The 25,956-nt window shown below is 40.0% G+C and overlaps 1 protein-coding gene across 1 annotated transcript; it reads right to left on the bottom strand.

Annotated features, from left to right (window-relative positions):
- Window positions 1–1,662: 1,662 nt before the first annotated feature.
- LOC146665896 (protein FAM163B-like) lies at window positions 1,663–21,255 on the bottom strand. The gene is made up of 3 exons (XM_085411237.1): window positions 20,165–21,255; window positions 4,623–4,738; window positions 1,663–3,041 (listed from the first exon to the last, which is right to left on the bottom strand). Exons 2-3 carry the CDS (start codon window positions 4,713–4,715, stop codon window positions 2,604–2,606), a joined length of 531 nt encoding a protein of 176 aa, XP_085267363.1. The 5' UTR covers window positions 4,716–4,738; window positions 20,165–21,255; the 3' UTR covers window positions 1,663–2,603.
- Window positions 21,256–25,956: the final 4,701 nt, after the last annotated feature.

The raw sequence follows: 25,956 nt of genomic DNA, 5'->3' as shown, positions 1-25,956 counted from the left end.
TACACATTCTGATTACATTAATGCACGCTAATGAAATCTTTTTCTGAAAAGCCTCAATTTTGTATAAAAGTTCACCGACGCAAGCATCTTCATGCACAAATATGAATGCGGTAAATGACCCCTGAGGTTTGTGACTCATCTAGAAGATGAATGAGAATGAGAAAAAGGAAGATTTTCATACTGTTTTATTAGCAACAATGTGTCTGTCAGTTATATATTAGAAACAAGAACAGAAACATTTTCTGCAGTACTGTACCGAGTCTGAAAAACCAGCTGAATCATAAAATAAAGCAAGTAATTCAAATACTTCAAGGTAAAAGCAACACTGCATTTCAATATACACTTGTACACTTGTAATAATAATAATAATAATAATAATAATAATAATAATAATAATAATAATAATAATAATAATAATAATAATAAATTTCTTCTATACTTCCTTATGGCACTAAATTTCCTGTGCAACTGTCACATAGTTTTAGATTAAAAAATAAGAACATTGAGAACTATTGTGTGTGTCTGCATGTCTGCATGTGTGAGTGTACTTATATGGCTATCTTTGTGAGGACAAGTTTAAAATTGAGAGAGTACTGGGATGGACGTCATTTGTGCCCCTCACCGCTTTTTCAACTTTAACTTGTTGTTTTAACTTGGCTTTAAGGTTATGAGTTGAATGAGGTTCAGATTACACAGGTAAGGATTTGGCAGCTAGTTGTGACAGTTAGGATGAGGGACCGGGGAACGTAAATGAATGTCCTCGCAAAGTTAGATTTACAAACGTGTGTACTGTGGCTTAGTGTATTTGCATGAAAGCACATTTTACAAAGGAAAAAAAACTTAAAAAAACCCCCCAAATTACTCACTGTTTCACAGTTTGGAAAAAACAAATGAGTAATTTAAAAAAAAGACAGAAAAAGGGAGAAGAAGTACAACAGCATTTACCATCCATTTGCAAGAGAGTGGTAGGTGGGTCCAGAAAGAACAATCCAATCAACTTCAAGTCCCTCCCACAACCACGGGCATTTCCTCTTTTGAATTCAAGCAGTAAATGATTTAACTTATTATTAGTGTGTTCTCTGTCCATAAAAGTCACCAACTGCTCCTCCAGTCAGAAAATTAGCCCTCCAGCCAGGCCGGTCAGCCAAGCGCAGAAAATAAAAACAATCCCAAGAAGGAACACTGAGTACCTTGGAGCAAGAGCATATATTCCTCAGTCCAATGAATGGAAAAAGGGGAGAGACTACAGTGTATGTTATGGCCTCTTAAATATTTATAGATGTGCCTTTAAAGGTGAATCTTTAGCCCAGGAATCCATACATCAATAAATCAGACAGAACACAAAGAATGTAGTGAACGTTCACTAACTTCAGTGAAGAACTATAATCGGGTTCACATTGGAAGCTTACGGTGTTGCTGTAAAAATGTTTTGTGTTTCTGACTGAGTCAGTGTTATAGCATTAATTAGTAAAATAAACAGGTACAAAATAGTTGCAAATCCATTTTCTTTGTTATTTAATCTGTTTGGGTCATTCTTTGCATTAAGATAAATTTAGGTTAAAGAAATAATATAATCGCTTCACCCCTTACAATAAAATGTTATTGCAGCCCACCTCTGGGTTCATTGTACACATCGATGACCTGTTGTGTATAACTGGATGGAATAAAACTTGTTAACAATTAATTGAGACACACACACACACACACACACACACACACACACACACACACACACACACACACACACACACACACACACACGCTTGCCGGTATCTTCACATATATGCACACAAATGAAGATCAAAAACCTTTTTGGCACCTAGTCCACACTGCCTGCAAGAATGCAGAGATTTTTCTCTTCTGAAGTGTAAAATACTGTATATACACTGTGTTTTGATGCTCCAAGAAACCAGCCTTTCGTCAAACTATGCAACTCTATGAAAGGATGAGGGAAATCTTCTGTGAGCCCTTTACGTCTTAAAATGTTATGGCATAAGTTACGTCTGTCGAAAATGTCTGCGGGGTGGCAGCTAAACACAACAACCCGCTCCCTCCTCCACTGGCTGTGAGTGATATTTCATAACCTCTATAATCTGTGGATGGAGGACCAGACAGATAATCCCATCATAAGAGAGGGAAACACTGGACTTTTCCTAATCATATTTTGTTTGCAGCAGCTCTGGAAGAGAGAAATCCCTACTGAACATCATTTTGACACATCATGAATCTGCCTATCCTACAGGCCACGGTAGAGGAGCCCAGAGGAAGTAGGGCAACACAGACTTTATCAGATCATAAAAGAAATTAATTAATCTTTAAAAAAAAAAAAGATTCAAAACAAGTTTATGTTGTTGGTAATTTAACATTTTAAACACTTTGTCTTGGCCCAAGTGTGAGGACCTGAGCATAGTACCTTTGAAAAAACTGTCCTGAGAGCCAGCTGAGTCCTCCATTCTGCAAAAAGTGACTGGTAGAATGAGACCAGACTAGATCGGACTACACAGGTCAAGACGACAAAAACACAGTCTCACTCAAGCCCAGTCCAGCCCAGGCCATTCAGATGAATGTAAGAATCAGCTTAAACTGAGTTAAGCCTTACCCAGCTAAACATCAGTGCTGATGCTACAGCTGCGTGTGAACATGTCCCTCATGGTAACTGAACGGGCAAGGTTTGGTTTACGATAGTTTGAAATGTTTACAGGCACTGGCAGGTCCAGATCCTGCTGCTGGACACTGCGATAGCTGATCCGGTCCCCTCCGTTCCTCAACCCATCTGGTTGGTGGTGGAGCTGCGGCTGAGGTGGCTGGAGGTAGAAAGGCATCTCATAGTGTGTACAGGATGGGCAGAAGGTCTGCGATCGTGTCAGTTTCCTGGCCATTGGAGGGGTGGAAAAAAGGGCAGGGCCATTTGGGATGGAGGAGGCGGCGGCTGTAGCCGCCACAATGTTGTGATTGGAGTGAACCGGCGGGAGGTGAGATGTAACGGCAAAGTCTGGCTCCTCCTCCTCCGACTCAGACTCTTCCTTCTTGCAGCAATAATACTGATAGAAACAGAGGGACAAAAGTGGGAGATGGGCAAAGATGAAAAAAGTGGTGACGAGAGAAGAAAGAAGAAAAAGTACCAAATGATGTCAAATGTGCACGAGAAAGAGCTGTCTCAATGATCACTCAATTATCTCTTGAGGGGTTCTCTTGTGTTGTAAACAGACTCCAGTTTGCAGCTGAGGTATTATGGTTGTGGTATGACCTAGCTTTCAAATTAATTCCTGGCATCTTGCCATCTAATATCTGCTGTAATTTGGGGATTACTTTTGATCCAGAGAAATGTTGTCAGGAAAGGATCTTACAGTTTCCCTTCTAGCTATGTTACCTGGGTTCCCAGAGGATCACGGTAAATGGACTGCATTTATGTAGTGCTTTTATCTGAGAAGCTTTAAACCTTGCTTCTTATTCATCTTTTCACTCCCACAGCACACACACTAAGTTACTATTCATAGGCCCCTTCACTTTTTGTACACGTAATATGAATTTAACTAATTCACACTTAATAACAATGATTTTGGGGGCTATTTTCTTTTAAAGAGAGAAATGAAAACATATTTTTAATTAAAATGATTTTGCTACTGCACGACAAAACCGGTTCAGATAAATTAGAACCTGAGGGAAGTCTACCTGTGGCAAACTCCCACAGGTAATGCTGAATGTTAGCATGAAAATCGAGAAAACTGAGGAATTCTCTGTGAGACAAGGAGCAAATGTGTAAAACCATTTATAAAGCTTAGGCCTTAATAATTGTGATATGAAAGAAGAGTGGAACCACCAGGTATCCTCCTCGAGTTGATTGTTAGGGAGGCATCCAAGAGCTCAACCTTCACTTTAACAGCTCCTCAGCAGAGACGGGAAAGACAACTACCTCAGCAGCAACTCATCAACCACTGCTTAAAGATGTCCAAGTCAGTACATATGGCAAACACTTGGCCTTGTTTATTACCTTGCTAAAATGAGGCATGGTTGTTACTGTGCCAAAAATGACAGTCTCTACTTTCTGAAGGGAGAAAAGAAAGACGTGTCCCAACACATACTGTACTCCAAGGCTGTGGTTCACTACTGAAATCTTTGCCATTCTGCCTGCTGTCCACATCTTGCTCAGTTGCACAGGTGTGGAAATGAATGCCAGTATTGATGTGTGTCAGCAGCCAACAACGTTAGGTAGATTTTTAGCTCGCCTACAGACCGCTGAAAACTACTTTAGGTGATTGCTAAGATTCCTTTCCTGTTTTTCATACAATTTGTTTGGTAACAAAAAATGAAATAAGATTGTTCAAATTGTGATGAACTTACAATAATTGTAATGAGTTTCTAATCCTGGGCTGACAGAGCCGGGGGTCTTTGTCCTCTGTCCGTTTTATGTTTTGAATGATCAGTTGTGTAATTAAATTTTTTTTTTGAAAACCTTGCTCTCAATTGGTTTTCCGTTTCCACTAGAATCAGATACAATTGACAATGCATTAGCATAGTTTTACAGATTAAAGCAGCATAATTACTCAACTCAAAGTACAATCTCTTACCTGCAGTTCTGCAAAAAGTAAATAGAATGAACAAAACAGATGATGAAGTCTCACCTGCAGCCTACAGTAGCACAGTACTGCGATGATAAGGAGTAATATAACCGAAGCTAGAATTCCACCAGTGATGACCACAGTCCCGGCTGTCATTCGAATTGCTCTCCATCAACACCCTGCAAAGAGGAAGAGGAGGGAAGGAGGGGAAGAAAGGAAGAGACAGGGGGTGGTGGTGGGTGGAAAGAGTTGGAGCATAGAGGAGGGTACGGGGTGAAATGAAGGAGCAAAAAGGCACACAATTCATCAGTTCAGTAGCTTCATTAAGTAGATTATAACTGTGTGTCATCTCAGTGGTGCTTATTGAATTATCCAGCAGCTAGGAGACATGTAATAGAATCATCCCACAAGTGCTGCTTATAATATAGACAGCATCTCAGACTGAAACACGAAGTGTGTGAGTGAGGGGGAGAATCTGTTTAGCGGGAGGACGGAAAAAAAGGATGAATTGCAGAAATGTCGAGAGGAACGAGGTAAACGGTTGCACAGATAGATGAGGAGAGATGCAACTACAACAGGGTGCAGTCAGTTTGGAGAAATGATGCGGCAAGTAAAATTTGCAGTCAAGCTCACCGAGATATTCTTCATGCTGCTGTGGTTCAACAAAGAACTGATAGGAACCCGTCCAAAAACAATATAATGTGAGGTGGTGTGCAAAGCAGATCATCAAAAGATCAGTCAGCAGGACTGTTGCAAGTAAACAGCCGTGACCTGTGAATTCGGATATTAAGTCAAAGGTCATAGCAAAGAGAAATGCAAATGCAAACCCAGGAAATTTGAAAGTGGATTTATTAAGTTATAGCATATTACAGTGCTTCTTTTATGTGATTCACAGCTTCCAAGCCACAAGTCAGATTGGAGTATTTTTGATCGATACTTGTTGGCTGAAATTTCTTGGTTTACATTTCACATTAAGGTGGAAATTATGCAGCGGGAATTCTACAGAATATCATAAGAAGACAGGTCCATTAGCTCCGTGGTTCCATTTAAGACGCTAAAATAGTGAAAGTAATCACACAGTGGTGTATAATTCAAATGTTATTATTCAACCTCAGTGATATGTAATATTTTTGAAAAACCTTGAAGGCACTTATCAGATGAGGGCACAGACCTTTTCCCTTCATTATAGCCGCAATCTGGAAGTGTCATAGAACCACACCAACACACTACATTGTGGATAATTGCTTGAAACCAAAAATAGGCCAGCAGGCTTGTTGCTAAGCTATGACTCATTGGTGCAAGCCATTAACAGCAACAAGCACACTGCAGCATAGGTCTATGTTGTCAAGATCTAACTTGAATGTGACATGGGCAAACACTAAAAAGGAAATACTAAAAATAAACAGGACTGCCACCAAATCTTGCAGTATCCAGTTTACCCTGACTTCTGCTTTCATAACATGATGCGAGCAATGCTGAGCATCCATCAGCTTACTCACATTAAGTTTACTGTCAGCTGTGTGTCACTGGGCATTTGGTATTTAGTATGACACCTGACACAGTGACCTTCTCACACAGTCATTAGATTTAAGTGAAACTGTTTAAACCGTAGACTGTATAAAATAATCTCTCAGCATGATGTGAGATGCTTTATAAAGTCAGAATAGATGTCTCTATGGTAGCTACCAGCCCTATCGACAAACACAGCACAGCTTCTCCTCACTCAAGCTTCAATTCAGCTGGACTCTAATTCAATCTGCAGGCCGCACAGTGCACCAACCAAATCAATATGGAGGACAAGAAAGAACAGAGCGTTTTGGCCTTAAAGGCTTCTAGTTTAATTGATAGGGAAACGAGGTGATTCGATGGCAATATGGTTGCCAGGAAAATAAGAGAACAGGATGTTCAGGTGGCGCTAAGCAACGTTTGTGTATCAATGTTTTGCACCTTTATTTAGTAGAGTGCATAAGAAAAGTGACAGAACAATGACAGTGGCTAGGCTAAGCCTAGTAGTTTAATGATTTGCGTGCAGACTATCAGACCTTGAAATGTTTGAGTTTTATTTATTTATTGATGAGCTTAAAACTACACTAACATTTTGTTATTATTGTAAAATACTGTAAAAATATACCCTGTTTTATTTGATTTTATAACCTGCAACCTTACTTTTTTTTGGGCCACTCTTACTGCAGGAGCTCTTTTGGATGATTGCAAGCAGCTGTTTTAAAGACCAATTGTCTGCCACCTTCCAGCTTCAAGCAATAGATAAGCTGAATGAATAGCAAGTCAACAAAGTTAAATATTTATCATCTTTCTCCAGAATCTGTGGGCAATATCCTGGATGTTCATGGACAATATGAAGATGAAAGCCAATGTTGCTCTGACAAAAAAAAGTTTCTGCCTAAAATATGATATGCTGGTCTTTAATAATCAGTTATTATTAAAGTTAAAGACTTCTTAAATAATAAATATATAATAATAATGATGATAATAATAAAAAGATGGGCACATGAATTAAAAAGTTATATGTTTAGGGTGCTGGGGCAGTATAAATGAGTATTATTTAGTCTGCAGCATTTACCTGCATCCTTTTAAGACCACAGGGCACAGCTTTATAAAGGTGGAATTAGATTTAAGGACGACTGAAGACAACATCGCGTAACAGATGATCCCACTATGTGTGCAGACCTGTGTGGCCTCATTTAAGTAACCAACACAGATTCTCAAGCACCTAATAATTAGTGCTGCTTATACTCAGCAGTCTGAATCCCTTCAGTGCAAACTCATCATGAGACCAGATCATCAGTGTTGGGCTTTTAGACCTTAATATCAATTTTCAATCTGAAAACCTTGACTAGTGTCTTTTTTGTTTCACCAGCAGATGGTGACATAGAGCAGTACACGGCCTACAAAAACAGGTTTCAAAAGGAAATGATCAAAATTACATTTAAATTTTAAAATAAAATACTAGAAAGTTAGTTGTTTTTTTTGTTTGTTTTAGAAAATAACACTTGTCTACAGACAATTAAAAATGCATCCTCTAAATGTAAATGAATCTTAAAGCCAAACATTAAGCTCAAACAAGACTGAGATAAAATTCCAGTTATAGTGAGATAAATTTACAATGAAAAGAACAGAAAATAAAACATTCCAAAAGTATAAATAAATACCAGTGAAGGAAAAACTGAATAAAAGCTGTAATAAAGATTAAAAGAAGACAACACAAGTAAGTCAAAAAAAGAAGAAACCACTGACTCTGCATGTGGGATCTGCTCAGAGAGCATGCTCCAAAGTCAAGGAGCCCTGATCACAAAAGTACAGTCACAACCACTTTTATATATTACTAACTATTCTGCTAGAGTGTCTGTATAGGTCCTCTTTTTTTTATTTGTAGGACTTGTTTATATTTTATGAATAATTTTAAAAATCAAACCATAGAGCCACGCTCCAAACAGCTGCCTTGCGGTCATATGTCTTATCACCATCTGTCAGAGGTACCAGGGGGATCTGCCAGGTCCGGGATCCCCATCGTCAATCCTCGGCATCTCAACATTGTGTGAGATTCTCAGCAACACCTCACACATCAGCACACATCATATATAAGCATGAACAACGTAAGAGAAAAATTAGCTGGACTGCCAACATTAGACTGTTGCCCTTAATAGTCCATATGTGAAATCAAATGTTCCTTACATGTGTAGGTGCATTATACAAAAAAGTTCCTTTGTAAAAGACATTACTGTTGTGCCAGTTGCAGCTTGCTTAATTGAAGTGGTTTGTCAGGCACCAGGCCAAAAGAATGAGCACATGCATGATCAGGACTGCGTGCACATAATTCTGACTCGGTGTCATACAAATCCTTTTCTGTCTTGTCTCAAATGATGATTTGTGGACTGAGCTGATTTCTGACTTTTCTCACTGATATTCCTTCATGAAAGTTATTATGGTGTGCACAAAAACACACACACACGTGCATGTAGCATTTCTCATTCTGCAGGCTAGGCTGATGCTGTGTATCTCCTGGGGCTACATTAATCAGATCAGTGTGTGAGCGATGTGTTGCAGCAAGGCGACAAACAGTGTTAATTATTTAACCACGCACACTCACGCTCGTGCGCGCACAGACGCGTGCATATACGCAATCCAGACCCCATTGTGAAATAGTGAAATACTGGAGAGAGGCAATCTTGTCCACTCAGCTGCTTTTGCTGGTATTCGTCCACAGGAATGACAAGAGTTAGGGGCAAAAGAAGAATAGCCGTGTGCACACTCGCACACAAACACACACAAACACTCACATGCAATAATTTTAGTAGTAGCTAACATGCTCAGACAGAGGGCTTTGGAATAAAATGCCACGCTTCGATGAAACATGGCAGGGATCACAGCAAAAGGTCTTGCTTGGAATAATGGCTGCTGACAGGCTTTCAGTTCAGTGGGGAAGAAGTACGCAGTAGGTGGTGGATTCGAGTAACACACACAAGAGACAATAACATGCCCTGAGAACAATGGGAAGAGCTCTGTTATAATGGTAGCTGTCAAAGGGTGATTTTACACACATTTACAACGACAGAGTGTACCTACACATGGTTTTTTACGGAAATGACAAGATCCAAAGCCTCCTGAGAAGTATGCATTATTTAGCGAAAGAAGTGCTCACGTTTCTGCTCCAGTAGCTCCAGTTTTCAATCTCACAATCTTAACTGGTAACAAAGTTCCAAAATATGAATATAGGGACACGCAGAAAACAACAATGCCTCATCAACTCTGTCTGATTACAGTTTTTTGGCCCGTAATGAGTCCTTGCTCTTTAATAAGCTGTGCAATCAGGGAGCATTCAACTAGTATAAATGACATAATTTCAACCTGCAGGATGTATACTTTTATTGGAAGACATTATGTCATTTTGTTCGTCATTTCGTTTTGAGGCTTTGGTTTCTGTATTAATTTTGTAAAAAGCACATCTTGTGGCCTTACTTCTCCATTTTTGTACCTCTCTTCTGTCCTCCTGCCTGTGACCTGGAAAATGAGGTCAGAAACTCAATTCCTGAAGTGCATCTCAACGAGAGAGAAGTTTTACGGGAGAGTGGGGATGCATAGGTGTATCATTTGCAAACGTTTCTTTGAAACCTGTGATCTAACAGGCATGACACACACAGAGAAAATGTGTTCCTTTTGCATTCATAACTTTAATTAGTTATTTCAGATGATTCCACAGTCAAAATTTCTGCCGACCACACTGTGAACTTAATCAAAAGTAATGCTTCTAATGATGTCATGATATCAAAAAGTGAAATAGAGAGAAATGTAAAACTGGACAGCACATTGTGTTACTTTAAACTGGAAGCTTTGAATCAAGGATTTCTCATTTTGTTAAAATGAGTCTTGTCGTCGACTGCTCTGCTCATGTGGCAAAGGTAAGGATGGAAGGAAAAATGAGAAAAGAGAACAGGAACCTGTGTTTGTTGGCATTTGTTTTTTCCATGACATCTGTACTTTTGTCTTTTCATCTTTCATCTTAATCTTTTTGTGTTTTTATGCTAACGTGTCCCCTCGCTTGCATCACTCGTGTCTGTCTCTCAGATCACAACTCCTCCCAGCGTAGATGTGTGTGAGAGATGCGTGAACTGCGTGCTTCCACTGGATCAGATTTGAAGGATGTCAGACATTTTTCTTCCTATTATACAGTGTTTTACCACCATAGAGCAGCTCTTATTGATAGATAGATAGATGTTTGTGTATCTCTGTGAAATCTCTTTGAGCTGTATGTAGATTTGCATATAAATCATGTTTCACTAGCTGGGCCCACGTCCTCATTTTAGGTTTGACAGCGTTTTAGTAGCTTGCAGAACTGGGTGAACCTATATAGATGAAGGAGCGTGTTTGGAGGCGTGGTCCTGCTCCTGAAATTCTAATACAGCATCTCCAGAAATTGTTTGCATAATCAAAATAGATAATTACTTGTTATACATTTTCTTTATCATGTTTAAAATTTAGAGTCACATTGGGGCTAGGGCCTTTCCATTTGACAAAGGGGTAAAGGTGGGGTCACCAGTCCATACCCTCTTCTCAAAAATTCTGTCCTGGATGTAAATTTGTGAGAAAGTGCTGCAGATGCTACCCGGTTTATTTTTGAATTACTGACACAGCCAGATTGTCTGTGTCCCCCACTGCTTTCTCTATCAATTTTAAATAGGAAAGTCTTGTACTGCATAACCCCCCCCCCCAACAAAAAAAACCCCAACTGCAACAAGTTAACATGTCAGCTGAAACTGAAGACTACTTGTATTAGCAAAATATATACTCTGACTGAGCTGTGGGTAATGTTAATCTGGATTAATAATGCTCAGTATCAGTCCATCAGTGTTATAGGAATGCAGTGATTCTCTCAAGTCTATGAGTGTTGCATTAATCTTTTATCTATGGCAATCGATGAACCTTATTCCTACACTTCCAAGGTTAACTTCTGCAAGAGTATGGCTGTGTAGATTGTTGCAATCAAAGCCAGTTTTTTTGAGCAATAATCATAAAATTCAATGTGGCAATCAAATTTGAAATATTGAATTAAATTTAAAAAATTAACTAAAAACTACATGAAAAACTACAACTTAAGTTTCTAGTTTGTTTAACATGTGAAAGCACATGCAGGCAGTGACAAATGTTAAAAAATTCACATCCACTTTTCCTAATATGAGTTTGAAGTGCACTCTTTTTTCTTTTTCTTTCTTTCTTTCTTTCTTTCTTTTTTTAAAATGGCTTCTACTTTTTTCCTTTAGCCTTGTTAAATGAACCTGCTCTACATTATCCTCTCGGGTGGCACTGACCCTGACTGGCATTACTCAACTCTGTGTCCCTGACTCAGTCTATACCCGCATAAAATATCACCTGGTGCACAAAATATCTTTTGCCAGCATTTGTGTCCCTGCATCCACCTTCAAGGATAATGACAACACACACCTATCCTGAGGTAAAGCTCAGGATAACTGAGGTGCTTTTTTCTTTGGTAGACAGCAATCGTTTTCATCCATCCTGTGTGTCCTAGCATTACCTAGGCAACATGTCTGTAATTAGTGCCCCTCTATGAATGATATATCATAAAAATGGCTCTTGGCTTGTGTGAATATAGCACCATGAGGACATTTTAAGGACTTAACAGTGACCTGGGGGTCTCTCCATTTAATTATACAGCTTGCTAAATGTGTCTCATCTATCTAAATGACCTTGCTTAGTTGTTCTTCCAGTTCAAATTGCAAACTGAGGTAGAAGGTACTCCTATAACTTTAAATGTGTTGTGCAAGGACTAAAGTAATGGAGCATGACTTTCCTTCCTTGCTAATAGCATTTTTAGACATTGACTATTTGTTTTTTAACAGCAGTCCCAATTTATTTTAGGAGTATATATTTGGCGATGTCATGGTACAATATCATGATATTATAATACTAGTATGATAGTAATTATGCACATCTGTTCAACTGCTTGCTAAGGCAGATATCTAAACAGTCAGTCATATGGCAGCAACTCAGTGCATTCAGGCATGTAGTCATGGTCAAGACTCCAAAACTTCAAACTGAACATCAGAACATCAGAAGGGGGAAAAAGTGATTTTAAATGACTTTCAACATGGTTCGGTTGTTGGTACCAGGCAGGCTGGTCTGAATATTTCAGAAGCAGTTCTCTGGGAGAAAATGTCTTGTTGATGCCAGAGGTCAGAGGAGAATAGCCAGACTGCTTTGAGCTAATAGAAAGGCAACAATAACTCAAATAACAAAGTTATGCAGAAGAGCATCTCTGAATGCACAACACATAGAACCATGCTAAACCACTTTTATCATACCACAAAGCAATAAATCACATCTTGAGGTGGTTTCTTGAACATGACAATGAGTTCAGTGTACTCAAATGGCCTCCACAGTCACAAGATCTCAATCCAGTAGGGCCCCTTTGGAATTTGACAGCTGACAAATGTGCAATGACTGTGTAATGCTATCATGCAAATATTGACCAAATTCTCGGAGGAATATTTTCAACACCTTGTTGAATCTTTTTCATGAAGAATTAAGTCAGTTGTGCAGCCAAATGTTCACCCAGCCCTACTAAGCAATGTCCTGTGAGCATATATTACTCCAAGTGCTTTCAAAGCAGCACCATCCACTTCAGCATTTATCAACAAGAAAATGCTAGGTTTTGTCTCAGTGTTTGGAGAAATCCACTACAGATAACGACGAATAATAATAAAAAAAAGGATGCCAAAATGTTTGCATATCCCTATGCTGAAAACAACAAACTTCTCATTTGGAGACACTCAAATGGAATAAATAATATCACTTTTTGTTCTGATGAAGCTATAAACAGGCTATTTACCTGTTGGATACAAATCTCACTGATGATGTCCTTTTACATTTACAATCCACAGGAGGAAGCCATTAGTTCTAGTGATTTTATTATAGGTGTTCTCTTGTGAGTTGCTCAGGTAAAGTGTCTTAATCACATCAGTGTGGAAGAAGCACAGAAGTTAAAGTGCACGCAATTCTGAAAGATAGAGGCAGACACACTTATTCCCCACACTTCTCAGCAGGGTGTTCAAGGGTCTTGAACAGTGTAAAAGCTATAGTTTCCCTTTTCTATGTGGATAAAAATGGGACAAAAAAAGTACGACATCTATCTATCTGTCAGTTTATTGTTCTGCCCTCTCATATTAAAGGAAATTAGCTTTCATTTTCAAATCATTTTAAAATAATTGCATACAATCACGTTTTGTCAGCCTGCCACTGCACTTCCTACTCCTCCCCACAGCCCTACCCTGTTCTACCCTCCGCTGTGAAAATCATACCACTTGTCTGTGAATGACAGGCTGTAATCTTGATGCCACAGAGAGCTGAAGTCGACTAACAGATCTTACAGTCGGTTGAAATCATAGCTGATGAATTGAAAAGCAGTTGTTAGTCCCGCAAGTTAGAAAGCTTTAAGTTCCTGTCAAGAGAATGTATGGAGTACGTATGTGTGGAGAGAAGGGTTAAAGTCTTAGCACCAAGCAAAGCCCCTTAATCGAGGCGGGGTGCACATATAGATGCCTATTCAATTTGGGTCACTTGTTGGTTACACTGCTTCTGGTTTACTCCTAATTCATAAAAATGGCTTACAATCAATTTTGACTCTTTGTAGTTATGCATAGTTAGTAGTTATGCATAAAACCTTGCTTTGATCTTAAATTAAATTCTCCAGCTCATCATGCAGTGATATTACAAGTTGAAATGCTTTAAAGTCTGCAGTGAACTTTGCACATGCTTTATTAACAATGTGAGAGGAATTGATAATTAAAGATGTTAATTGCAAGGTGCAACCTGCTTTGAATTAAAAACAGGGTGCTAGTTTTATAGATTCAGTTATTTTCAGTTATTTCAGTTATTATTTTTTTCCACTGGGGAATTGCAATGACAACAGAGACAGTTTGCTGTAACACTCAGAGCTCTGTTAGGACATACAAACACACACACACACACACACACCTTCCTCAAGGCTACATAGTCTGTTCAGGTTATTATGCCTTTAAATACATATAATTCCATTTTCATTTCCCTTAATTAGCTAGGAAGCTATTAAATGACCTTTGCTCCTTGACACTCGGCAGTGAGAAATTTTATCCTACTCTGCTATGTCTTCCTGAGCAAACAGCATGATTCACTGAATTTTAGCTCTTGACCTGGGAGCCGGTTAGTTAGTTCTGGTTGGCTGGTGAGAAATGCATCCGTGCATCTCAGAGAGGCCGTCTACTGACACGTATGCTCTAACACATAAGCCGTGATGTCAAACAACCATTTCCAATCTGTTGGAAATGGTTCAAACTTTCTGCTTGAAGTCCCTTCACAGCTCAGAGGTAATCGTAAGTTTGGGCTTCAGTTTTGTTAGGTGCGGTGCATGCAAACCCCATGCTGTGTAAGGTTTTCTTGCATGTTTACGCCCAGTATGTGACAGGTTGTCAGTTTGTCAAAAAGAAGCGTGTGGTGAACAAAAGCACATGCCCACATTGATCAGTCCAAGGTCCTGAAAGCATGAGTGACACAAGTAGGATTATATGAGTGTATAGTTTTTGTGGCATTGCAGTACTTTTGACTTTAACTTAAGTTGAAGCAACCTGAAACGCTTCACTTTTACCAGCATAAATCTCCTCTCTTTGAAATCTTTTCAACAGCCCATGCAACACTTTCCATGTATTTTTCCCTCTTTTCTCTAAAAGGTATTCTCTTAAATTCAAAAACAGTCATCTGTGTGGTCCTTGTGTGAGAGAAGGGAGGGAGGGAGGTTGTTGTTACAGTCTGAGTCCTCAACTTTTCTTCAGCCAAGGACAGGCAACCCGATCGCAATGTCCTCACACTGGATAATAGATATTTCATCTGATATTTCATCTAAATGTATGCATTAAATGTACCATGCAGCGTCTGAGGGACACACACATTCACATACATCTAGCCAGATACCACGGTAAATGTAGTGAAACAAGAGGTAATGAAGGTCAATTCACATTATAACAGCATACTCTGATCATCATAGCGCTAAGTTCTCCAAAACCCCAGCTGTTGCTGTTGATGCCAACATATGGTTTGTGAGTAGAAGAGAAGAGAATCGGTGTTGAAAGAAGGCCCAGTAATCCCCTGCTAGTGTTCCAATGTTTTTGTTATTAGTGCATGTCTTCACAGTGACTGGGTTGTAGCTCAACTTTAAATAGGCTAAACTGGGCTGTGTATACATTTTTATTTTCTGTGCTTACCAGGAAGCTTTCTCTAAGGTCAGCTCTTCTCCTTCATTAGTTTATATCCCCATTACTCCTCTTTCCTTTTTTTTGCTTTCCACTATTTCTGTCTTCCTCCACCTGCTCCTTCTGCCCATTCTTTGAATCTTTAGCTTTTTCTTCCATTTACCATGCTCCCTTTGTCTCCCTCTCTACTCTGTGCTCAGCTGGTATACACTGCCTTGCAGTGGTGTGGCCTGTTTTAAGCATCACTTTGAACAATAGTGCCATTTACAGGCAAATACACTGCAGCTGACACGGAGATGGATAGATCCTGCTGTGCAACACTTTGCACATTCTGAGTCTGTCAAACAACCACATTTACAAGAAGTTACGTAACTCGGAAAATTCTTGGGAGGATCGCTAGTTACTACACATCTGAAGCACGGGTGAATTCATCACACAGCTGTGGCAAATGGGGGGGAAAAATGCCCTATGGGGGCTCATATCCACCAGATACACACAAAAATATACACAGTCACAAAAAAATTAAACTGTGACTCACATGAATATTTTGCATTGACACAAAGTTCCTCTGCTTTTTCTTCCTCCTGAACATGCCGCTTTAGAAACAATATACTGCTCACATCTGTGTGATTGTAGCATCAAGCTTCTTTCATTAAAAAAAAAAAACTTGCGTTTTTTTTATGCATCTACTGCAGCATTGATCTTTTCTAAAAATTACGTCACAGAGGTGCATGTGAGAATGCAAATGTCTTAAGCAGCTGGATCAACCTTCCAGCTCCCTACTTCAAAAATCCATGCACCAAAGTAAATTCAATGGAGAAATTAGCAGAAGCAGTAATTTCGGGGGAAAGGCACAAGCAAAAGGAGGGTGTTGAAATACAGAAATAAGCAGAGAACAAAGAAGAGACATACAAAGGTTGCATAGGGCGCTGTCAGAGGCTGAGACGAATGCCCACGTCTAGTGGAACGTAAAGATGGACGGTTGAAGGAAATGTGCTAAGCTTAAGATTGGTGATGGCTTGATTGTTAGTGCTAATGGTCAGCGCTCCAGAAGCAGTGTGTCTAAAAGTATGAATGGGTCTCCAGTTACTATGGCGACGGGGCTATTACAGAGTGACATTTTAGCATCGCCTATTTCATTTTTTGAGTGGGTGGTTTACTGCTAAAAGTTTCAACCTGACTGTACCTGAATTGACTTCACCCAGTTCACTCTCTGTATGTAAATCTCCAAGCAGATCAAAATGAAGCACAGAATAATGAAAAAAAAGAGTAATACAATACAACACATTGGAAAGAGAGAACAAGATTTATGAATAAGATACTCTCTTCTAATGTCTACTTTTGTCTTGTTTAATAACTTTTATGGTAACGCAATTCACGACATTGCTGAGCTTGCTTGTCTTTCCTTTTCGCGTCATCAATTTCCAAAGGAGTGTGCAGACATTTGGCACTTTTTAGTTTCAGATTTAACATTAACAGCAATGCTTGCATGCTCCAGTGATGAGCGTAGAGGCTTGGGAAAGAGCTTTGGACCATGAAGCCTGTAATGAGAACGCCCCGAGGCTCCCTTGCAATGAATACTGTAGATTACAGATGCAATGCAAATTGTAAACTTAGTCTGAGCAATGTGCCGCTTACCATTAGGTTTCTTATGTAATATACATACAGTGCTGAAGGGCATAGACAGGCCACTAGCCCAACAGTTGAAAAATGTTGTCTCTTTACAGAATGGATCTTATTTTTGTAGCTCGGGTCTTCCAGCTGAGTCATCAACACTGATTTTTAGCTGGTAAATTATCAGGGAGATTCCCCATTTTTCCTTTGTTATCGTTCCCTTTTAGGTTTTCAAACTGAAGACAGTAATAGAAGTATCTCTGAACAACTGCTGCCAGTATCAACTATGATCTTGCCTACAAAACCTACTTAACTGGTGTTTACGAGTTTGTAGATATAATATACTGGAATTTGTTTTAGGTAAACAACTGTTTGTTTACAACTTGTCTGACTAAAATTGACACATTTGTGAAGTAAATGTAGTGATGCTCCCTAGATGCTACTGGATTTTTGTGTAAGAATGCCACATTAATAATTTATACATATATACTTATATTTACACACAGTAAAAACTTGGTGAAATTATTTGTGCTTGTCCTTTATTTATATCTTTTCTCATATGTTCCCCCTTTTTATTTTACTCATTCTCTTTCGCTTTCCTTTTTCCCCCCCGTTTCTTTCTCTTTTTTCTTCCACCTGTCATTTCTGGCTTTGCTACCCTGTGCCTATATAAATGAGGCATATGGTAAAGGAGAAATTGGCGAACACATTTGCTTTGCCTCTTGGCAAAGCAAATGTGTTTGGCACAGCAGTGCATTCAGACCATGATTGCTGCCTTCTAAACCTCGCTGAAGATGATTTTGCCAGATATCTAAGCAACACTGAGACTTGATTCAAAAGTCAAAGGTGAAAGGTGCCTCTTCAGTCTTTGAAAAAACATGGATAAAAAGATAATCATGTGTGTTTAAATAGTGAGAGGACATCGCGTCCTCTTCAATGTAACCTCTTCAGATGACCAGCAGATTCAAACCCAGATCCCTCTTGCTGTGAAATAAAAGTGCTAACCACTGCAGCACCCTTGTATGGAAGAACAGTAAGTTATGACTCTCCAAAGGCATGCACAAATATAATAGACAGGGATTGTCATAAAAGAAGCACAGGATTTTTTTTTATTTCTCCACACCCTTTTCATGTTCTCTTTCCACACCTCCCTCACATTTCGTCTTCTCTTTTGAATGAGCTTCAGTTTTTTACAAATCACTCACAGGGATGAGTCCAGCTGACCAACAGCCCGTGTGCACGTATGTGCCTGTGTCTGAATGTGTGTTGGCCACACTGTGGCTCTGTGTTGGAACACATCTGTGCCTGAGTGGGATGTGTGAGCATGTCAGGGTGTAGCTGAAAGGGGAGAGCAGAATGTGATGCTGAGGGGGAGGGGACGAGTGATGCATGGAGGAAGGGCGGAACGGGTGGTGACTGTTTAATATGATCAGTGAACAGCAATATTCCCTTCCCCCGGCCTCAACCCATCCACTCCAATCCCCCTCTCCATGTCAGCCAAAGCATAGCCATAATGATTCCCTTTCCCAATATAATGCATTTTAACAGTAATTAAGCTGATATGTGAATACACTTGAAAAAGCCCACGAAAAAGTAGACGTGCCTCTGTAACTGCATTCAGACTTGTCTATTCAAGCCTTCCCTGCTCCTTCTTCTCTGCTTCGCCATTCCTTTTGCTCTGTATTCTATATGCTCTTCTCTCTACACCTTTCCTCCTCTTTTTTCATCACCTGTTTGTCTTTGAAATTTGCTTTTCCATCCTACTCATCCTGCTTGTCCTTCAGCTCCCTCTGTCCTCCTCATCTTGCTGCTGCTGTGAAAACTATAAGGCTTGTAGAGCAGCAGAAGACAGACAAGTCTCTTATGCTCAGAGGGGGACTTCAGTGTGTTTGAATGTGTGTTTGTGTGTGCACACATGCTGGAATATAACACCTCTCCCTGGGGGCCAAGGTTAATCTGAGGGCCATTGAGGAGGTCGCTATGGGAACACAAGCCCCACCTTATTGTTGATTGTTTCAGGCCCTCTAAAATGACAATCTATATTTTTTTTCTTGTAAGAAACTGACTAGCTTAAAGTAATATGGTAACATGTGACAGTAACAGTCTCAGATTCACAGAAGTACCAGTGAACTGCCATGTAGGCAAGGTCTGCAAGTTATAACTCTAAGTAAGTGTCCAACCATCACTGTTATAGCAAAGCTGAAGTGCAGCAAGTGCAGGTGAAAGTAAGACATTTGGAAATATGAGCTCAAGTAAACAAACACACACAAGCAGTGACTTCAAGTTAATTCTGCGGATATAGCAAGACAGTAGAGAACAGTGATTATTGCTTCGTGGGTAGTTAAAGCATCCAATAGAGCTTAACATAAGACTGAATAACTTTTCCTTACACTCCTCTGATCCCTCCAACCATCCACTTAACAGCAAAAACATGAAAAAATATGGAATGAAAGTGATTTTAAAAAGTTTTAAAAAATACTAAAATAATTTCTATTATTAGACCAAAACACTGTTAAAGCTTGCCCAAATTCACTGGTTAGTTGACATTTTAGCTGGCTAATTGCTACTACAGGCACCATAGTGTTTCCAAAACAATCACTAGAGGGTGGGTTGCGTCATGTGCGCCATTCCCTAAGGAATTTTGTCATTTTAACTCCATGTAGTGAGATATTTTAGCATTGCGGGGCTTTTATGCTGCTGGAGATCCATTTGCACCAAGCCTAAAAATATCTGCATACAACAGTTTGGATATGACCATAGCTAACAGTTGGTGACAGTAGCTGTGGCTCACAAGCCATGCTGTTTTGTCAGCTTGTGGCAAACCAGCCAGCCAGCATGTGTTTTATACAAAGCACTGAAGCTGCCCTCTGCCTTTACCCTTTATACTGTGTCTGTACATACAGGCATCTCTCTGTGTTAAATTACTTAAAGATTTTGAAAAACACTCCACATGTACACAGTGCATGTAAACAACTTTCAAGTTTTGAAATGTGGAAAAGAGTAGACTTCTCCCAACCTAACATATGGAAAGTATCTGCCTCTCTCCGTGGTGCTGAAATTAGAATCTATCTATCTATCTATCTATCTATCTATCTATCTATCTATCTATCTATCTATCTATCTCCATGTCTAAAACAAAAACAACATGCATGACTTGATAATCACAGTCGATAAAGAAACACAAAGGAAACATCGTGGTACAACACAATCTTTCTTCCTTCAAGGGTAAAGCATTACCTTCAGAGATAAGAGGAATTCCCCGGGTCACATTGAGGGTAGGGGTGGCTCCTTGGGGCTCAGGTCCCGACCTCGGCAGGCTGTAGTCTGTCAACCTCAGTGACGAATAATGACACCGGTGAATACGCCGAGAAAAAAAAAAGCCTCCAATGTCGGTAAAGATATGAACTAAACGCTGAAGTGCCTGCGATCAAAGTGGAGCTGGAGTTCGACTCAGGTCAAAATAAAACCCACCGGGCCTGGTTCCTCTTTAGTTGATAATTAAAAACTAGCAGATACGCCCTTTGCAAACAAACAAACAAAAAATGTCCACCTTTAACATTCGTATTCTTTGTACTGAAGACTACTTCTCCACGCACAGCGTTGCCATGCAAAACATTTTCTTTCCAGTTCCCGACTTGCAGAGAGACCACTGAAAAGCACTCCGGTAACAATGGTATGATGTGATCTGTGGAAGATGCTTTTGAAGCAGGCAGGCAGCAGCACACAATTCCATCCACCGATTGTCTGGAGTTGTTTGAACGGTTCCTACTGGTTAACCGAAGCTGTCCGCAAAATAAAACACTCCTACGCAAACATCATCATCAGCCTCGGCAGCATGTGTGTTGGAGGAGGAGACGGGGTGATGCGAAATCTCGCCATCTCTATTTCAACATCCAGTTCAGTACCGTCCAGGGAGGTCGAGGTCAGATATTTGTTGTTGTGCTACTCCAGGTTCCGCCGGATTTTCCCCCTTTCTTCCTCTTCACAGTATGATCCGCATGTGAACGTTCTCGCTTAAAAAAATGCGACTAAGCAGCAGAAAGCCACAAAGTCTCTGCAGATAAGTGGTCACAAAGAGTATTGGTAGCTGTTGGATTTCCGTACGTTTGCTGATTCTTTCAGAGCGATGTCCGGAACTGCGCGGAAACGAGTAAACTGCGCTTTAAATCCAGAGGTGGCTCAGTGCCTGCACACCCAGAGACTACTAAATGCAGCCTGGAGTGTACAGTCTGGGAGATGGCGCTTTAGTCACAGGCTCAGATTGGCTGTGGGTGCTTAGAGAGAAGGGGGGATTTAAAAGAGAGAAACAACATGCTGTTGATTTTCGCCTTCCAAGTTGACGTGCGTGAGGTGAGGCATGCAAAGCTCCTCTGTTAAAAGATGTCACCAAAATTTCTGAAGCCCACTTACAAACATGCACTGATACACAACTGCATTGGATATAAAATTAGTTGCATTATCACTTGTCCAACCCCCCCCCCCCCCAAACCCCCCCCAGCAACAAAAAAACTAACAGCTGACAAGAGCATGGTGAGGAGGTGGCGAGAAGTAACCTTCACTATGTACACTGGGACCCTGAAACTCCTGCCACATTCAGGGGAGGAGATTAATTAAGATTCCCACTTACAGTGACCGCAGTTAATCATTCATGCTATACGCTTATGCTGCAGCCAAATCTATAAAGATAATTTAAAAAATTACACGTGTCCTATCCCCATGGTTCAGCCAAGTTGGAAAAACAAACCGTTCCTCTGTCGGGAACGAAGCATTCATTAAACTCCACTCTTTTCTATCATCGTTGTATTATACTCAATTGATATAGCATTTGTATTTTATTTTATTCTATTCTATTTTATTCTATTGTATATAGTATTTCATTTTATTCTGTTCTATTGTGTACAGTTGTGTACATTATCTTTTTCTTATCTTATTCCAGTGTTTTTCTAATTTTTCTATGTAACTTTGCACTATCTACTTTCTGCTGTAACAAAACAAATTTCCCTCGTGTGGAAGTAATAAAGGTTATCTTATCTTATCTTATCTTATCTTGTCTTAGAATCCCACAACTGTCCTGAGAAAAGTCCTTCTTTATGTGTCCCTCTGTAAAATTCTCCTTATTCAGTCCCTAACAAATCCTCAAGACTAGAGGACATATTAGGACATATCTGTGGATGAGAAAGACTGTATGAGATCCATATGTGCCACAATATTCTCTATGTTGATCCGCCTCTGAATCTAAATTGTTTCACCTCTTATTCCCTCCACTTCTTTCTCTCGTTTCCTACCTCGTAGTCCAGCCTCTCTTCCAATTATCCAATTCACCCTAAAGCTGCTGGCTTCATTCGTTTTGATCAGACAAGAGGTAGTTTGCTATCATATTAAGGATAGCAGTGTGACTTTTTATTGCATTCATTTTTCTAAACTGAAAGCATTGGAGATTAGTACACTTTGAGAGTCTGCCGTGTTGAAATATTTATACAAGCAGAGAATGAGATGGCTGCTTGGAGTGGTCACGTCAAGGTGAATTTGGCTTTTATCCATTTCTCCCTCTCTCTCTCTTTCTCTCTCTCTCTCTGTGCATGTGTGTGTGTGTGTGTGTGTGTGTGTGTGTGTGTGTGTGTGTGTGTGTGTGTGTGTGTGTGTGTGTGTGTGTGTGTGTATACACACTTGCAAACAAGGTGATGTGTGTCAGAGTGGCCAGTCTGTGAAAGCTTCTGCTTCTGATTCAGTAGCAGAATTTAATAAAAGTGCACTAAGTAACATCAGTTTTGTTGGAGTTTAATTCCACATCTTAGTACAGTCCTCTTCCCCCCTCAAAGCTGGATTAGCAAACAGACAGGCAAAAGTGGGCTACTGCCTTGGAGCCCCACACCCTTAGGGGCCCCGAATCACAGGATCACTGCGTGAGCATTTGAAGTCTAAGTGACACTATATGTAACTTTAGAAAGAAGAAGTAAAAGAATCCTCGTTGAGTAACAGAAAATTGAAATTCACAATCAATAAAACAATCTTTCTCACTTCGCTACACTCTGGGGCTTGATGCTCCAGTTTTGCTTACTCTGGTAGCTCATTGTGACTAACATTAGCTAACTTTAACACAGTCAGTATGTGCCAGTTACACAGCCTTTCCCTCATTGTCACTTGTTGTTGTAACAGTCATTGTTCAGCAAATATTGCATTACTTTAAATACTTCAAGTATGATATAACTCAAAAACAGATCCCATGCCAACAGTAGAACAAATGTATTCATTTGATTTATTGATATTAATATGATCTAGTTTAATTTCCCATCCAGGGAATGAAATTCCCTATAGTCACAGCTCATTAAATCACAGCAACAGAAGATGATGATGCAAGACAATGACATGATTAAAAGACTACATGTCAAATCTTAAAAGTTGCACTGATGTAGAAAACTGAAAATATTCTCATATATTCATAAAGACTAGAGTAGAATAGAGTAGAGTAGAGTAGAGTAGAATAGAATAGAATAGAATAGAATAGAATAGTCCTTGATTGTCACTGTACATGTACAGTGAAATTGTGGGTGCTCCACACCAACTGTGCAGGAAACATAAATAATAAGACAACAGGAATACATAACAAACTAGAAAAATAGATGTAATACAACAGAAAGGCAGACATTAAAAGGACAGGTAGCAAAGTGAATGTAGTGAATGCAGTACAAACAGATGTCACTCAAAAGAAAAAGTCTATTGTGAGATGCAGGGCTGTTTTCCATTGCATTTCTGCTTTAATTAACTTTTCCACTGTAGTGAAGTACAAAACTCATTTTTCTATAATCTTTCATTCATTGTGCTTCCACACAGGCTTTTGTGTGCTTAACCCATGAGAAAAGCTGGTGGAGGGAAACACATTTAAAGCCTTTTGTGATTTTTTATTATATAGTCTTACATTGGTAAATGCCCGTGTTAGTAATGGACAAAGTTTTGTATAATAAAGTCATCTTCTGTATAATTAGTCCCTGCGAGGCCAAAAGGCTTCAGTATGCTCTCAATGCTGATCAAACCTTTTATCGACAAAGGGCAGTCAATGAGGGGAGAGTTGGCTTAAAGTGACGATGTCCTTAAAGAGCGGCGAGCTAAAATGGCTAGACCAAACCAGAGGCATATGGAACCAGGACAACCACACCATCCACAGCCCCCAAGAGTACCAAAGACCCAAGGCGACACATCTTGGCAACACCTGCAACATCCATCCAAGCAGGAGAAAGAGGGAGGCCCCAGATGGGGTGTCCACGGCCAAAGGGTGAGAGTCCCAGAGAACAATAGCAAATGGGCAGTCAACCTTACTAGAGGCCAGCCACCCTGGTACGAGTTGAGAACCAAAAAGGACCTGCATCTCAGGGAGGGGCAGAAGCATCCAGCAGGGAGTGGTGACCATGTCCCAGGGATGAAGGCTCAGCAAGCCCCAGACCCAGCCATGCACACATACACTCATACAGACCCTTTGCTCATTCACCCACTCTCATCCACCCACTAATGACACACAGAGAGACATAAAAACACATGCACACACACTCACCCTCTACTTTCAAGGTGTCAGCAAGCAGATGTGCCCTGAACCAGCAGCAAAGTTGGAGCTTTATTGTTTGGGAGATGCTGCAGGGCTTCTGAAAAAGATAAATCCAGAGCCAAAATGTCTTCATCATTTAGTTTTTAGAAAATCATTGCATGGTGCAGAGGTGTTGGAGGCAATATGCGCATTGATCTAGACATGACATAGACTAAAAACCTCATTTTTTTTTCAAAGCAAACATAATCAGACAAAGAAGCCTAATTTATTCTAAATCTGTTCCCCACTCCCCTCGCCCTTTCCTTCCAGATCCCAGCTGACTTTATGGCGTCTCATCTTGTTTTTGTTTCCTGACACATCAGTAGTGGCAGCAGAAAGATAAGTGCGCATGTATGAGATATGAGAAGCCAAGAAGTGATGGGAACAGAGTGATCAGTAGTGAATACAGAGCAGTGTAATGGAGCAGAAACAGGAGGCTGAAAAGTGGTGGTGTGAAAGATAAAAAAGAGACAATTATTTTACAGAAAGAGAGAGATGTAAAGAGAAAGAGAGAGAGGATTACTGAGCCTCAAATGAAGGCCAGAGACACTAAAAGGACACACAGATCTTTTTTGCCTCAGGGAGTAACAGAGTTTATTACATTAACCAGCCTTTCTCATCTGCTGTCCGTTGTCTGCTCTGATCTAAACCTTTCTCATAATGAGTCTCTTCTGGGAAAAAAAACGTAGTCAGACATCATGTGCAATATTGAATACACAAAATCTGCATATTGATTGAAGACAACTAGCCCCTGATATTTAGGGAAAGTGATTTAATTACGTCTATAGAAAAGATAGACGTGCGCTGAACCAATGTGGAACAGAAATTGCATTTCCTGTAAAATGCCCATCCATCCGAATAGCCGGAAACCAGACTAAAAGTCAGTACTTTAATATTTTTTGTTTTTTTTGGGGGTGTGTACAGTCAGAAGGGTGCACCTGTACCCGAAACCTGAAAGTACAGCCACTGGGTTCTGGATTACACCCGTATAGCTCACCAGTGGCTCGTTGAAATGTAAAAGGTCATATATAAGGGGAATACGTGCCCGGCATTTTCCTGTAAATCTTGCCAGCAGTAACTTCCAGCTAGCCTGACAATCCTTCTCAAATATCAACCCATTATTTCCTTATCTGATGCAAAAATACTCAAATATATGCAGAAGGTAGAAATACTGTGATAGCAGTCTTTCATTCTTCCAATTCGTCCTCTATTTTGCCACATGCAAACACAGACATACACGACACACAAACAGGTTTCCGCAGAGACTTTTCTAACCTTTAAAACCATGTCCTTTCTGCTTTTGAACCCCATAATTGACAGCTTGATTAGGTCTTCTGCAGCCTCAGGCAGTGGCTTAAGGAATGGGCCTAATAAGTTAATGCCCTGTTTACTCCTCCCGAACCGTTTGCTGCCCCCTAAATCTGCTTTTTTAAATACCCAAAAAAGCTAGGTA

This window comes from Rhamphochromis longiceps, linkage group LG7 (assembly GCF_057381845.1).
Source record: "Rhamphochromis longiceps isolate RC_006_pf linkage group LG7, R_longiceps_female_GT1.1, whole genome shotgun sequence".
Classification (NCBI taxonomy): Eukaryota; Metazoa; Chordata; class Actinopteri; order Cichliformes; family Cichlidae; genus Rhamphochromis; species Rhamphochromis longiceps.
Note: the sequence above shows the minus strand (reverse complement) of the source record. Positions and strands in the feature narration are given on the sequence as shown.